We start from the raw sequence: 16,784 nt of genomic DNA, 5'->3' as shown, positions 1-16,784 counted from the left end.
TCTACTTCTTATCTACCCTGACTACTCACCCTGGTTCAGACCCCAGCTCTACTTCTTATCTACCCTGGCTACTCACCCTGGTTCAGACCCCAGCTCTACTTCTTATCTACCCTGGTTCAGACCACAGCTCTACTTCTTATCTACCCTGGTTCAGATCCCAGCTCTACTTCTTATCTACCCTGGCTACTCACCCTGGTTCAGACCCCAGCTCTACTTCTTATCTACCCTGGCTACTCACCCTGGTTCAGACCCCAGCTCTACTTCTTATCTACCCTGGTTCAGACCACAGCTCTACTTCTTATCTACCCTGGTTCAGACCACAGCTCTACTTCTTATCTACCCTGGTTCAGATCCCAGCTCTACTTCTTATCTACCTTGACTACTTACCCTGGCTCAGACCCCAGCTCTACTTCTTATCTACCCTGGCTACTCACCCTGGTTCAGACCCCAGCTCTACTTCTTATCTACCCTGGTTCAGATCCCAGCTCTACTTCTTATCTACCTTGACTACTTACCCTGGCTCAGACCCCAGCTCTACTTCTTATCTACCCTGGCTACTCACCCTGGCTCAGACCCCAGCTCTACTTCTTATCTACCTTGACTACTTAGCCTGGCTCCTCACCTTGGCTCCTCACCATGGCTTCTCACCCTGGCTCCGATCCTGGCAACTCACCCTGGTTGTTGCCAGAAGCGCATACTCCTGCTATCACAATACTGTGTTTCCTGTATGTAGACGGAGTCTGGCCTATGGGAAATAGAAAACATGCACACATCAGAGATCTATTTAATGTACGGCACAGCAGACCTGGGTTCAAATAGTATTTTAAGAGATTTTAAATATTTATCTGTGTTTGATTGTTTCAATGGAATGGAAGAAATGTCCCAAAATTGCAAAATATTCCCACCTGGCACTCTAGGCAAGCTAAAGCAAACCCACAAATAACTCAGGTCTGGAATGCACTACAGCCACTGCGCTGGCCCCATTATACAGTCATTTTGAAAGATTTATATCTATCTGCGAACAAAACACAGTGCTAAGTGACTGTTGTTCAAATGTTCCAAAATAATGGATTCAAGAATAACAATGAATGTCCCAGTAAAAGTGTCCTTAACAGGCTTTTGACCAAATCAACTGCAGGCTACAGGAAGCATCTGGAGCGCTCTTCAGTCAGTCACCAGAATGGGCGAGAGCTCAGTCAGACAGGGCTGAGCCAGGCTGGATACATGTTAAAACAATACCCAACATATCTGCTTTTCCCTATCCACTGCTATCTGGTACTCCCTTTGATATGGTATCAGAAGTTCTTTGTTTGCCATATGTATGGATAATGTGGTGATCTGCAGCCACCCAACCAGGTTTAGAAAACGTGCAGGAGATAATTACACATTTGTTACAGTATATGCTGTAATTTGAAATCATATTTTGTTTTTTTTACAAAGTGCTTTGGTCTGTAAAACTAATGTATTTGTCCAATCAGATGCAGAGAAGTGGAAATCAAAAGCTTTCTTTTTAAGTTTCGAATAGTCATTGTCAAGATGACACAGGAAGTTGATCTCTCAAAGACAGGAAGTCTTCAACCTTCAGGAAGTCTTCAAACTCTCTAGTTGTACATTTAAAACTGCAACAAAGAACGTCAATAGCTACCATTTGATATAGAATTAGGTTACACTTATTTTTTAAAGCCTACATGTATAATGCTTTATAATGTTAAAATGCGTTGGTCAACATAAACACCAAAACCTCCTGGACAAGTTTGACCTAAACCCTAGTAACTGGGTTATATATGTGTATTAACTTCACATACTGAGCAGTATACTCAGAAAATAATTGCAGAGGCGTAGGATGTCCTTCCTAGTTCCAGCCTCAGACTGCTACAGCTATGGTCAGTGATGGAGAGAAACAGATATCAGGGAGTCTTCCTTTAAGTTAAGCTGTTACGACTGTGTGATCACGCTCTCTGTAGCCGATGTGAGCAAGACCTTTAAACAGGTCAACATTCACAAGGCCGCGGGGTCAGACAGATTACCAGGACATGTACTGCGAGCATACACTGACCAACTGGCAAGTGTCTAAACTGACATTTTCAACCTCTTCCTGACTGAGTCTGTAATACCTACATGTTTCAAGCAGAAGGTAACCTGCCTAAATGACTACATCTGTAGCCATGAAGTGCTTTGAAAGGCTGGTATTTGCTCACATCAACACCATTATCCCAGAAGACTTAGACCCACTCCAATTTGCATACCGCTCCAACAGATCCACAGATGATGGAATCTCAATCACACTCCACACTGCCCTTTCCCGCCTGGACAGAAGGAACACCTATGTGAGAATGTTGTTAATGGACTTCAGCTCAGCATTCAACACCATAGTGCCCTCAAAGCTCATCACTAAGCTAAGGACCCTGGGACTAAACACCTCCCTCTGCAACTGGATCCCGGACTTCCTGACGGGCCGCCCCCCAGGTGGTAAGGGTAGGGAACAAGACACCCTTTGCTTGATTATTAACACAGGGAGGTGTGTGCTTAGTGGTGCATGCTCAGTCCCCTCCTATACTCCCTTTTCACTCATGACTGCATGGCCAGGCACGACTCCAACACCATCATCAAGTTTGCCAATGACACAACAGTGGTAGGCCTGATCACCGACAATGATGAGACCGCCTATAGGGAGATCAGAGACCTGGCCATGTGGTCCCAAGACAACCTCTCCCTCAACGTGATCAAGACAAAGGAGATGATTGTGGACTACAGGAAAAGGAGGACTGAGCACACCCCCATTCTCATCGACGGGACATCACTTGGGCCAAGCTCCCTGCCATCCAGGACCTCTATACCAGGCGGTGTCAGAGGAAGGCCCTAATAATTGTCAAAGACTCCAGCCACCCTAGTCATAGACTGTTCTCTCTGCTACCGCACGGCAAGCGGTGCCAGAGTGCCAAGTCTAGGTCCAAAAGGCTTCTTAATAGCTTCTACCCCTAATCGTAGTTCTACACAGACCCTCATTTACGCTGCTGCTGCTCTCTGTTTATAATCTATGCATAGTCACTTTAACTCTACCTACATGTACATATTACTACACGTACCAGTACCCCCTGTATATAGCCTCGCTTGTTATTTTACTGCTGCTGTTTAATTATTTGTTACTTTTATTTTCTATTTTCTACTTATCTATTTTTTACTTATCACTTTTTTTCTAAACTTCTTAAAGCATTGTTGGTTAAGGGCTTGTCTTGGAAGCATTTCACTGTAAGGTGAACCTGTTGTATTCGGCATGTGACAAATAAAATGTGACTTATTGATGAAGCCGGTGACTGAGGTGGTATACCCTTTCAATTCCATTGGATGAATCCTGGAGCATATTCCAGTCTGTGCTAGTTAAACAGTCCTGTAGTGTAGCATCCTCGTCTTCTGACCACTTCCGTATTGAGCGAGTTACTGGTACTTCCTGCTTTAGTTTTTGCTTGTAAGCAGGAATCAGGAGCATAGAATTATGGTCAGATTTGCCAAATGGAGGGAGAGCTTTGTATCTGTCTCTGTGTGTGGAGTAAAGTTGGTCTAGAGTTATTTTTCCTGTGGTTGCACATGTGACATGCTGGTATAAATGAGGTAAAACCGATTTAAGTTTGCCTGCATTAAAGTCCCCGGCCACTAGGAGTGCCACTTCTGGATGAGCATTTTCTTGTTTGCTTATGGCCTTATACAGCTCTTTGAGTGCGGTCTTAGTGCCAGCATCGGTTTGTCATGGTAAATAGATGGCTATAAAAATATAGATGAGAACTCTCTTGGTAGATAGTGTAGTCTACAGCTTATCACGAGGCACTCTACCTCAGGCGAGTAATATTAGACATTGCTGACCAGCTGTTATTGACAAATAGACACACAACCCCACCACCATGTCCAGTTTGTAGGTTAATCATGAACGGAGATCATCCAGTTTTTTCTCCAGTGAAGGCATGTTGGCCAATAAAATGGATGGTATGGTTACCCACTCGCCAACGAATTCTCACAAGGTACCCCGATCTCGCAAATGACAAGGATTTGGGCCTGGTCGGACTCTTTAAAGAAAACCTCTGTCCAGTTGGAGGTGAGTAATCACTGTTCTGATATCCAGAAGCTCTTTTCAGTCATAAGAGACAGTAGCAGCAACATTATGTACAAATACGTTACAAACAATGTGAAAAACACACAAAATAGCCCAGTTGGTTACGAGCCCGTAAAACTGCAGCCGTTCCTTCCAGCACCATAGGTACATTAGAGGAAATAGTCTGACTTCACTTCCCAAAGTGCAATCAGACGTTTTATGTAGTGACTTAAAACATGCGTGGTGTGTGTGCGTGATGTGACTGTGTGGTGTGGCTGTGACTGTGCGGTGTGCGTGGTGTGTGTGTGTGTGCCCGTGTGTTTGTGTTTGTGTGCCCGTGTGTGTATGGGTGAAGATGTACAGCTGTGTTCAGGCATTTCTTTATAGTTGGTTTGTTCTGAAAGTTCATTGTTTGTTGAATGTTTTCACTCCCATTACAACCTTGTAGTTAGACATCTACATTAGCATGGAAATCCACAAGCTCTTCATTTGTTGACAGAATGTAGAAGTAGTAGTGATGGTTTTAGTGTGTTTGAAGCAGAAAACCTGTGTGTATGTGTATGTGTGTATGTGTGTGTGTGTGCCTTTATGAATCCCAGCTGGGCTTTAACTGTCTCGGATCCTGAATACCTTCTACATGATGTGACCGAGCTCATTAAGGTTTACTGTAACACACACACGGCCATTGTTTCAGAAAGCAATTAAACCATTCCCGATCCTATTCTCTTATGCCCATAAGCATAAAGGTGATGTATGTAAGCATGTGAACTTCAGAACCTGCATCTAAACATGTATTTACCTTTTTAGATAACAATGAATATGTTCACATGGACAGCAGGGACCTGATCCAAGATCAGCACTCCTACTCTAAAACGCTTGATAAATACACCCCGGGGCTGATTGGAGCAGTTGTTCCCATCTGGGAGTATTGTTTGACATTTATCTTTATAGCTGTTAGGTTTTAATGTACCTACATGACAGTAATGGCTAATTACTCTACGTACATCATGGCTAATATTACTGTACATGTTACTGTACATGACAGGTTATCTTTTAGATGATAATGATGACATGAAAGCGAACATACTCCATACTCATAGATTAAGAGTTCAAATGTGTTTGTGACATTTGTAGGCAATAGGGTATCATTAAAACCCAACGTCTATAAAGATAAATGTCAGGTGGTACATTAAATCCTAACAGTTATAAAGATACATGTCATGTGGTACATTAAATCCTAACAGTTATAAAGATAAATGTCATGTGGTACATTAAATCCTAACGTATATGAAGATACATGTCATGTGGTACATTAAAACCCAACAGCTATAAAGATAAATGTCATGTGGTACATTAAATCCTAACGGCTATAAAGATAAATGTCATGCGGTACATTAAATCCTAACGTCTATGAAGATAAATGTCATGTGTACATTAAAACCCAACAGCTATAAAGATAAATGTCATGTGGTACATTAAATCCTAACGTCTATGAAGATAAATGTCATGTAGGTACATTAAATCCTAACAGTTATAAAGATAAATGTCATGTAGGTACATTAAATCCTAACAGCTATAAAGATAAATATCATGTAGGTACATTAAATCCTAACGTCTATGAAGATAAATGTCATGTGGTACATTAAATCCTAACAGTTATAAAGATAAATGTCATGTGGTACATTAAATCCTAACAGTTACAAAGATAAATGTCATGTGGTACATTAAATCCTAACAGTTATAAAGATGAATGTCATGTGGTATATTAAATCCTAACAGTTATAAAGATAAATGTAATGTGGTACATTAAATCCTAACAGTTATAAAGATAAATGTCATGTGGTACATTAAATCCTAACAGTTATAAAGATAAATGTCATGTGGTACATTAAATCCTAACAGTTATAAAGATAAATGTCATGTGGTACATTAAATCCTAACGTCTATGCAGATAAATGTCATGTGGTACATTAAATCCTAACGTCTATAAAGATAAATGTCATGTGGTACATTAAATCCTAACGTCTATGAAGATAAATGTCATGTGGTACATTAAATCCTAACGTCTATAAAGATAAATGTCATGTAGGTACATTAAATCCTAACAGTTATAAAGATAAATGCCACGTGGTACATTAAATCCTAACAGTTATAAAGATAAATGTCATGTGGTACATTAAATCCTAATGTCTTTAAAGATAAATGTCATGTGGTACATTAAATCCTAACAGTTATAAAGATAAATGTCATGTGGTACATTAAATCCTAACAGTTATAAAGATAAATGTCATGTAGGTACATTAAATCCTAACGGCTATAAAGATCAGCGCTGGATATACCGTACTGGTCTTTTAGTAGACATATAAATTTTTCAGAGGCTCATTGTATCTGATTCTAACATAAAAAGGATTGGCACAACATTTCAACGTGTGTGTTTGTGTTTGTTTGTTTTGGTATGGCATCTATCCAGTGTAAAATCCTCTGTCCATCAGTCGGTGTGATGTGTTTGGTGAAAACAAGAGCCATGCATCAGGAATTAGAACCTGTCCTTGATTTATTACGGGGTTCAAGTTGGTGCGTAAACCTGGGGTGCGTTTCTTCTCCCAACACCAGAGTAGACTATCCTCTCCTCAGTCTACTGAAGTAGAAGTGTAGACTGAGGATCTATGCCAAGGCTGGAGCTCAAGATAAAAATACTCACATTCCAACAAAGAAATGTTCTGTGGCTGATGTTGAATGGTAACAATTAATGTAAAAGTATTGAGATGTCATGATAAAAACCTGCTTCACTTGTAGGTTAGAAGTAGAGCCATTGTGAGAAGAGTAACATCTCCTCCTCATCCTCCACCACTGCCACACTATTATCCCTTATTTTCCGGTGGTCTCTCTAACTGCCGCTCTTTCTTTCTCTCCCTCTCTCTCTCCCAGTTCTCTCTCTTACGCTCAATATCGCCCTCTCTCTCACGCTATCTCTCTTGCTCTCTCTCTCCCGCTCTCTCACACTCTCTCTCTCGGGCTGTCACTCTCCCTTGGCCCCAGTGATGTACTGGGCCATATGCACTACCCTCTGTAGTGCCTTGTGGTCGGAAGCCGAGCAGTTGCCTTTTCAGTCTCCTGAGGTGGAATAGGTTTTGTTGTGCCCTCTTCACGACTGTGTTGGTGTGCTTGGCCCATGTTAGTTTATTGGTGATGTGGACACCAAGGAACTTGAAGCTCTCAACCTGCTCCACTACAGCCCTGACGATGAGAATGGGGGCGTGCTCGGTCCTCCTTTTCCTGTAGTCCACAATCATCTCCTTAGTCGTGATCACGTTGAGGGAGAAGTTGTTGTCCTGGCACCACACGGCCAGGTCTCTGATCTCCCTATAGGCTGTCTCATTGTTTTCGGTGATCAGGCCCATCACTGTTGTGTCATCGGCAAACTTAATGATGGTGTTGGAGTCATGCCAGGCCGTGCATTCATGAGTGAAAAGGGAGTACAGGAGGGGACTGAGCACGCACCCCTGAGGTGCCCCGTGTTAAGGATCAGCGTGGCGGATATGTTGTTACCTACACTTCCAACCTGGGGGCAGCCCGTCAGGAAGTCCAGGATCCAGTTGCAGAGGGAGGTGCTTAGTTCCAGGGTCCTTAGCTTAGTGATGAGCTTTGAGGGCACTATGGTGTTGAACACTGAGTTGTAGTCAATGAATATGATTCTCACATAGGTGTTCCTTTTTTTCAGGTGTGAATGGGCAGTGTGGAGTGCAATAGAGATTGTGTCATCTGTGGATCCGTTGGGGCAGTATGCAAATTAGATTGGGTCTATGGTTTCTGGGATAATGGTGTTGATGTGAGCCATGACCAGCCTTTCAAAGCACTTTATACCTACAGATGTGAGTACTCCTGGTCGGTAGTTTTTTAGGAAAGTTACCTTAGTGTTCTTGGGCACAGGGACTGCAGTGGTCTGCTTGAAACATGTAGGTATTACAGACTCAGACAGGGTGAGGTTGAAAATGTCAGTTTAGACACTTGCCAGTTGGTCAGCACATGCTTAGAGTACACGTCCTGGTAATCCGTCTGGCCCTGTGGCCTTGTGAATGTTGACCTGTTTAAAGGTCTTACTCACATCGGCTGCGGAGAAGGTGATCACACATTTGTCCGGAACCGCTGGTGCTCTCATGCATGTTTCATTGTTACTTGCCTCGAAGCGAGCATAGAAGTAATTTAGCTCGTCTGGTAGGCTTGTGTCACTGGGCAGCTCGCGGCTGTGCTTCCCTTTGTATTCTGTAATAGTTTGCAAGCCCTGCCACATCTAACGAGCGTCGGAGCAGTATGATCCTATCTTCGTCCTGTATTGACGCTTTGCCTGTTTGATGGTTTGTCGGAGGGCATAGCGGGATTTCTTATAAGCTTCCGGGTTATAGTCCGCGCCTTGAAAGCGGCAGCTCTACCCTTTAGCTCAGTGTGTATGTTGCCTGTAATCCATGGCTTCTGGTTGGGGTATGTACGTACAGTTACTGTAGGGACGACGTCATCGATGCACTTATTGATGAAGCCAGTGACTGATGTGGTGTACTCCTCAATGGCATCAGAAGAATACCGGAACATATTCCAGTCTGTGCTAGTTAAACAGTCCTGTAGCTTAGCATCTGCTTCGTCTGACCACTTGTTTATTGACTGAGTCACTGGTGCCTCCTACTTTCATTTTTGCTGATAAGCAGGAATCAGGAGGATATAATTATGGTCATACTTGCCAAATGGAGGGCGAGGGACAGCTTTGTACGCGTCTCTGTGTTTGGAGTAAAGGTGGTCGAGAGTTTTTTTCTCCTCTGGTTGCACATTTAACATGCTGGTAGAAATGAGGGAAAACAGATTTGAATTTGCCTACATTAAAGAACACCACCTATGGATTAGTGTTTTCCTGTTTGCTTATGGAGGTATACAGCTCACTGAGTGAGGTCTTAGTGCCATCATTGGTCTGTGGACAGCTACGAAAAATACAGATGAAAACTCTCTAGGTAGATAGTGTGGTCTACAGGTTATCATGAGATACTCTACCTCAGGCGCGCAAAACCTTGAGGATTCCTTAGATATCGTGCACCAGCTATTGTTTACAAATATGCATTGACCGCCGCCCCATGTCTTACCAGAGGCTGCTGTTCTATCCTGCCGATGCAATGTATAACCTACCAGCTGTATGTTATTCATGTCGTCGTACAGCCACTACTCTGTGAAACATAAGACATTACAGTTTTCATGTCCCGTTGATAGGATATACGTGCTTTTAGCTTGTCCAATTTATTTTCAAGTGATTGTATGTTGGCCAGTTGTACGGATGCCAAGGGCAGATTAGCCACTCGTCGGCAGATCCAAGGCACACCAATCTCTTTTTACACAATATCGTTTCCGTCTCTTTCTCCTTTGAATGACGGGGATGAGAGCCTGTTCGGGTGTCTGGAGTACATCTCTCTCGTCCGACTCATTAAAGATAAATTATTTGTCTAGTTCAAGGTGAATAATCACTGTTCTGATTTCCAGAATCTCTATTCAGTCATAAGAGACAGTAGCAGCAACATTATGTACAAAATAAGTTACAAAAAATGTGAAAAAACAATCCAAATGGCATGGTTGATTAAGAGTCCATGAAACAGCAGTCATCCTCTCCCACCCCATCTTAGGCGTGCTTGTGTTCCATCCTATTTGAAAAGGTACATTTGAATGAAACAAAGCGTCCCTGAGGCGAGCGTTGGTTCATAGAATGACAGCTTTTGAGTGTAGAGAGTCATCTGCTGCCATGTTGTCTCTCATTTGTGAGTGTGACGCTGTGACCGGTGTTTGTTACTCGTGTGTGTGTTGTGCAGTTGTTGCGTGTGCTCGTGCATGCATGCGTGCGTGCCAGGTAACTGCATGTAAGGACCAGTTGTTGTGTGGGTCCATTCCATTCAGATAATTAAAAGCACCAGGCCATTAACACCCAGTCAGCCTCTGTCTCAGTTGGAGCTCAGGAACTCCTGTGTTCTATAAATACAGTAGTTAACAGCAGCGCTGTGATGGGGTAGGAGCCTGGGAGGGGTGTGTGGGGTGGGCTGGGGCTGCGGTAGGAGCCTGGGATGGGTGTGTGGGGTGGGCTGGGGCTGCGGTAGGAGCCTGGGAGGGGTGTGTGGGGTGGGCTGGGACTGCGGTAGGAGCCTGGGAGGGGTGTGTGGGGTGGGCTGGGGCTGCGGTAGGAGCCTAGGAGGGGTGTGTGGGGTGGGCTGGGGCTGTGGTAGGAGCCTGGGAGAGGTGTGGGGGGTGGGCTCGGGCTGTGGTAGGAGCCTGGGAGGGGTGTGGTGGTGGGCAGGAGCTGGGGAGAGATGTGGGGGTGGGCTGGGGCTGAAGAAGTGGACTACCCTAGGAGGAGGAGCCTGGGATGAAGTGTGGTGGTAGGAGGCTGGGGTGGTCGGGGTGAGGTAGGAGCCTAGAACTAGGGCTGTGGGTGAGACTGGGGCTTGGGAGGCAGGTGGTATAGGGAACATTAATAACTGCCTAATAAAAACTTGGGCCAAGCAGGGCTTACCAATGACCTCCACTGTTTCCTTACATAAAGGGGGATCAAATCAAATCAAATGTATTTATATAGCCCTTCGTACATCAGCTGATATCTCAAAGTGCTGTACAGAAACCCAGCCTAAAACCCCAAACAGCAAGCATTGCAGATGTAGAAGCACGATATAATGAAAGTTTCACTCATTCTCAGAGTCCAGCCACGCATTGTTCTGTTCCTTCCCTGGGACCAGGCAGTGCCTGTGTCCCAAATGTCACCCTATTCCCTTTATAGTGCACTACTGTTGGCTAGGGCTCAATAGGGTTCAATAGGGCTCTGGTAAAAAAGTAGTGCACTATAAGGAATAGGGTGTCATTTGAGACACAGACTGTCCATCTCCCACAATATCACAGCCTCTGTCTCCATCTCCCACGATATCACAGCCTCTGTCTCCATCTCCCACAATAACACAGCCTCTGTCTCCATCTCCCACGATATCACAGCCTCTGTCTCCATCTCCCACAATATCACAGCCTCTGTCTCCATCTACCACAATATTACAGCCTCTGTCTCCATCTCCCACAATATCACAGCCTCTGTCTCCATCTCCCACACTAACACAGCCTCTGTCTCCATCTCCCACAATATTACAGCCTCTGTCTCCATCTCCCACAATATCACAGCCTCTGTCTCTATCTCCCACAATAACACAGCCTCTGTCTCCATCTCCCACAATATTACAGCCTCTGTCTCCATCTCCCACAATATCACAGCCTCTGTCTCCATCTCCCACGATATCACAGCCTCTGTCTCCATCTCCCACGATGTCATAGCCTCTGTCTCTGAGATAGTTCAATGATGGATGGTAGGTCAGTGGTCAACAGTCAGCAGTGCTCATCCCATGGAAATAGAATGACTAGAGCAGGAAAAGCCCCTGGACAGTGCACTCGTTGGGCATGCTGAACACGGCTAACATGAGATTATATTTCTATAGTCCGTCCATGGTACTGAGCCTTGTTACTGTTTTGTAAATGGGAAGGTTGGGAACCAAACCCATCAAATTATATTCAGTTATATTTGTGTTGTGCTTAATGTGACATTTCACAAAAAACTACTTCAATCATATAGTACAATGACTTCATAACTTATTCAGTGACCAACAGTAAAGCAGATAAAGCATTTAGAAGATTCCATATATTGGTATTTTTACATGTGCGTTACCAAAAACTTGACAAAGTAAGCTATAGTACTAAGAGGATAATTCAATAAAACTTTTAGTCAAGTTTCTAATTTGGGTCTTGATGATCATAGGGGCGGCCTGCAGTATTTTCTCCCTCCCAATGGGGGAATCAGCCCTGTAACCGGGCCTGTTTCTGATGATTCATGTCCTGCCCACATCCACACTTTTCCTCTTTCCTGCCATAACTCTCTCACTTTGCTAGGTAGCAGACAGCTGCTCCTTCACAGAGGATGTCAGTGTGTGATTGTTTAAATGTGTGAGTGTTTAAGTGTGTGTGGGCTGATGTGTTAATCCAACCAGACAGAACTTCAGGTCTTCTATATGGCCTGAAAGAGGAAGGAGATGGGTGGATTGATGGATGGTGGAAAACGAAACAATAAAAAAAAAATAGAGGGAGAGAGAGCACAACCACTGGGAAAGAGAGAGGGAGAGCGAGCACAACCACTGGGAAAGGGAGAGGGAGAGAGAGCACAACCACTGGGAAAGAGAGAGGGAGAGAGAGCACAACCACTGGGAAAGAGAGAGGGAGAGAGAGAGCACAACCACTGGGAAAGAGAGAGGGAGAGAGAGCACAACCACTGGGAAAGAGAGAGGGAGAGAGAGCACAACCACTGGGAAAGGGAGAGGGAGAGAGAGCACAACCACTGGGAAATAGAGAGGGAGAGAGAGCACAACCACTGGGAAAGAGAGAGGGAGAGAGAGAGCACAACCACTGGGAAAGAGAGAGGGAGAGAGAGAGCACAACCACTGAGAAAGAGAGAGGGAGAGAGAGCACAACCACTGGGAAAGAGAGAGGGAGAGAGAGCACAACCACTGGGAAAGAGAGAGGGAGAGAGAGCACAACCACTGGGAAAGAGAGAGGGAGAGAGAGCACAACCACTGGGAAAGGGAGAGGGAGAGAGAGCACAACCACTGGGAAATAGAGAGGGAGAGAGAGCACAACCACTGGGAAAGAGAGAGGGAGAGAGAGAGCACAACCACTGGGAAAGAGAGAGGGAGAGAGAGAGCACAACCACTGGGAAAGAGAGAGGGAGAGAGAGCACAACCACTGGGAAAGAGAGAGGGAGAGAGAGCACAACCACTGGGAAAGAGAGAGGGAGAGAGAGCACAACCACTGGGAAAGAGAGAGGGAGAGAGAGCACAACCACTGGGAAAGAGAGAGGGAGAGAGAGCACAACCACTGGGAAAGAGAGAGGGAGAGAGAGCACAACCACTGGGAAAGAGAGAGGGAGAGAGAGCACAACCACTGGGAAAGAGAGAGGGAGAGAGAGCACAACCACTGGGAAAGAGAGAGCGAGAGAAAGAGACCACCGGAGAAGAAAATACCATGAAGCCCTCATGAGGGGTTTGGTTCGAAAGACCGTGAAGCCCTCATGAGGGGTTTGGTTCCAAGCTGGCAGACACTAGTACGGGCAAAGAGAGACACTCCGGTCGGTCAGTGGTACCAGACAGTAACATGGAGCCAAACCCCTCACCATCAGAGTCTCTAGCTCTTTAAAGGTTGAGTGAGTGAAGTTTAATGGACAGGAAAGAATAAACGAAAAGAGAGAAAGACGTGATTTTCCCATGTCCTTTTTCCAACAGTATTCTGTAATGAGGACGTGGGGTTTGATCATATTCAGAGCTTATGTTTTTTTGCTTTTCGTTGTTTCCAAGTCCCGTGCCAAAAGAAACACTTTCTCTATGGTTCTCTCAGGTCATATGGTCTCACAGTGGAAAGGATAGAGTACAGTACATGCCAATGCAATGCCAGTTGTTTAGTACATGTATTACATTTACCCTCTTCACCCTACTGAGCCAATCCAAACCGAGCTGCGTTTAGCTGAAAGGACAATGAGTGGAGAAAATATCGGAGGCAGTAAAGATGGGGTTGGCATGGTCTTCTGAAGCCCATATCCACTTCTGAAGGGCATTTTATTACCAGTCAAGTTCAGATTGATAGCACCTAGAGAGGACTTTATCTGATGTCAACATCAGGGTTCTTTCCAGGGTTGTAGTACTCAGCATTTTGAGTGTCTCGGTCTCGTGTCTGATACATTTGTACTCGGTCTTGACTCGGACAGGAAGGACTTGTAATTTCTTCCCGAGAACAGCGGAGTAAAAAACTCAGAATTATCAGCTTTCATTCAACGAGCACATAACACTGCTTAGCCAGGCCAAATATATACTCTTTTCTCAAAACATTAATATCTTAACAGTATTTATATCTATTGTAGAAATGTGTGCGCAGTGGCGAACCATTTGGACCGGGGACTTTAGTGTGTGACAGGTTTGTGCTGCTCAAAGGACAGCAACTGTCACTTCTTAATCCCCACTGATGCAAAGTAGTGTAGTAGAGATATACCATTTATGTAGTACAATAGTGAAGTTATGCACAAAGTGGACTACACAATCACAAAACATGTGCAATATATGATTATGCGCGCAGCACACACAGCCTAGTTTTGGCAGAATATCGTCTGCAGGCAGGAAGAGTATGCAGCTCTCAACTGGTTTTGGCATGGATCAGCTCACAGAATGACATCGGTAGCCGTTAGGTAGGAAAGATGTTTCTATTTATGATATCTACCAGTAAATGCTAACTAGGCAACAATGGGTGTGCAAACCAGGTATTGAAAAAACTTAGTTTGAAGTCTTGGTTAGTAGGCTATTTGTGATGTGCAATTCAGTCATGTGCTGTTTGCGTTAGGGGTGTAGGGATGAGTTTGCCTGGTGGACACAGGCCCACCAACTGGGGAGCCAGGTCCTGCCCACCCAATCAGATTGAGCAAAAATAAAAAAAGAATGCATTATTATCACAAAAACACAGTTCCACTCACCAGATAATGATCATTTAAAACAACCCTTTCCTGCAGTCAAGGAACAAAATTGCCCTCTTTGGCCTCATGGGTGGAATGTTATTCATATTTAATAACGTTTTTTTTTACAGATAAATCTGGTGTTTCTATGTCAAACAGCTTTGTGTTTTATTTCATTCTTCGGATATATTCAGTGCCAGTCAAAAGTTTGGACACACCTGATCATTCCAGGGTTTTTCTTTATTTGTACTATTTTCTACATTGTATAATAATAGTGAAGACATCAAAACTATTAAATAACAAACCAAAAAAGTTTTAAACAAATATATATTTGTATATATATTCTATATTAGAGATTCTTCATAGTAGCCACCCTTTGCCTTGATGACAGATTTGCACACTCTTGGCATTCTCTTAACCAGCTTCATCTGGAATGCTTTTCCTTTTTGAAGGAGTTCCCACATATGCTGAGCACTTGTTGGCTGCTTTTCCTTCACTCTGCGGTCCAATTCATCCCAAATCTATGGTGTCAATTTCACACCATATGTATTAAATTCAAAATAAAATAAATTGTGAATACAAGTCCTCAACTGGCAGCTTCATTAAATAGTACCTGCAAAATACCAGTCTCAACGTCAACAGTGAAGACGCAACTCTGGGATACTGGCCTTCTAGGCAGAGTTCCTCTGTCCAGTGGCTGTGTTCTTTTGCCCGTCTTAACCTTTTCTTGAAGCTGCCAGTTGAGGACTTGTGAAGTGTCTGTTTCTTAAACTAGACACTCTAATGGACTTGTCCTCTTGCTCAGTTGTGCACCCACTCCTCTTTCTATTCTGGTTAGAGCCAGTTTGCCCTGTTCTAAGAAGGTATTACAGCGTTGTACGAGATCTTCAGTTTCTTGGCAATTTCTCGCATGGAATAGCCTTCATTTCTCAGAACAAGAATAGACTGACGAGTTTCAGAAGAACGTTCTTTGTTTCTAGCCATTTTGAGCCTGTAATCGAACCCAAAAACGCTGATGCTCCAGATACTCAACTAGTCTAAAGAAGGCCAGTTTTATTGCTTCTTTAATCAGAACAGCAGTTTTCAACTGTGCTAACATAATTGCAAAAGGGTTTTCTAATGATCAGTTAGCCTTTTAAAATGATGAACTTGGATTAGCTAACACAACGTGCCGTTGGAACGCAGGAGTGATGGTTGCTGTTAATGGGCCTCTGTATGCCTATGTAGATATTCCATAAAAAATCTGCCGTTTCCAGCTACAATAGTCATTTACAACATTAACAATGTATTTCTGATCAATTTGATGTTATTTTTAATGGACAGAAAATGTGCTTTTCTTACAAAAACAAGAACATTTCTAAGTGACCACAAACTTTTGAATGGTATTGTACACATATTTTGTTATATAGTGAGGTGTATACTTGGTATTGAATCGGTCTCGCTTTAGGTGGTCTTAAACACTGGCTCTTTCTCATAACAATCTGAGCATTCAAGATTTGGTTCTGGGTTCCGAAATGACATTGTGCTTGAACTGCCATTTGGTTTCTCTTTGTGTCTCTACAGAAGGACGTGAAAGACGTATTCACAGCCATCACCTTTGAGGTGGCCTACACCCTGGGGAAGCATGTGGTGAACGGTCACCTGGACAAAGACCTGCCTGCTCTTACACCTGTACTGCGCTGGAGGAAAGGAGACAAGATGGCAGCAAAGAATGAGGTAACAGGCTACAGCTGTTGTGTTGCATATATATAGGTTGAATGAGGTAACAGGCTACAGCTGTTGTGGTGCCTATATATAGGTTGAATGAGGTAACAGGCTACAGCTGTTGTGTTGCATATATCTAGGTTGAATGAGGTAACAGGCTACAGCTGTTGTGTTGCATATATCTAGGTTGAATGAGGTAACAGGCTACAGCTGTTGTGGTGCCTATATATAGGTTGAATGAGGTAACAGGCTACAGCTGTTGTGTTGCATATATCTAGGTTGAATGAGGTAACAGGATACAGCTGTTGTGGTGCCTATATATAGGTTGAATGAGGTAACAGGCTACAGCTGTTGTGTTGCATATATCTAGGTTGAATGAGGTAACAGGCTACAGCTGTTGTGTTGCATATATCTAGGTTGAATGAGGTAACAGGCTACAGCTGTTGTGTTGCATAT

General features: G+C 43.8%; 1 protein-coding gene across 1 annotated transcript in view; it reads left to right on the top strand.

Moving 5' to 3' along the window:
- Window positions 1-16,784, top strand: part of LOC139381458 (integrin alpha-9-like) — a 145,372-nt gene that overhangs the window by 76,338 nt on the left and 52,250 nt on the right. Inside the window, exon 16 of the mRNA XM_071125006.1 lies at window positions 16,188-16,340. Within this exon, the coding sequence (XP_070981107.1) occupies window positions 16,188-16,340 (153 nt within the window). The remainder of the gene's footprint in view (window positions 1-16,187; window positions 16,341-16,784) is intronic.

The sequence above is a fragment of the Oncorhynchus clarkii genome, chromosome 23, assembly GCF_045791955.1.
Source record: "Oncorhynchus clarkii lewisi isolate Uvic-CL-2024 chromosome 23, UVic_Ocla_1.0, whole genome shotgun sequence".
Classification (NCBI taxonomy): Eukaryota; Metazoa; Chordata; class Actinopteri; order Salmoniformes; family Salmonidae; genus Oncorhynchus; species Oncorhynchus clarkii.
Note: the sequence above shows the minus strand (reverse complement) of the source record. Positions and strands in the feature narration are given on the sequence as shown.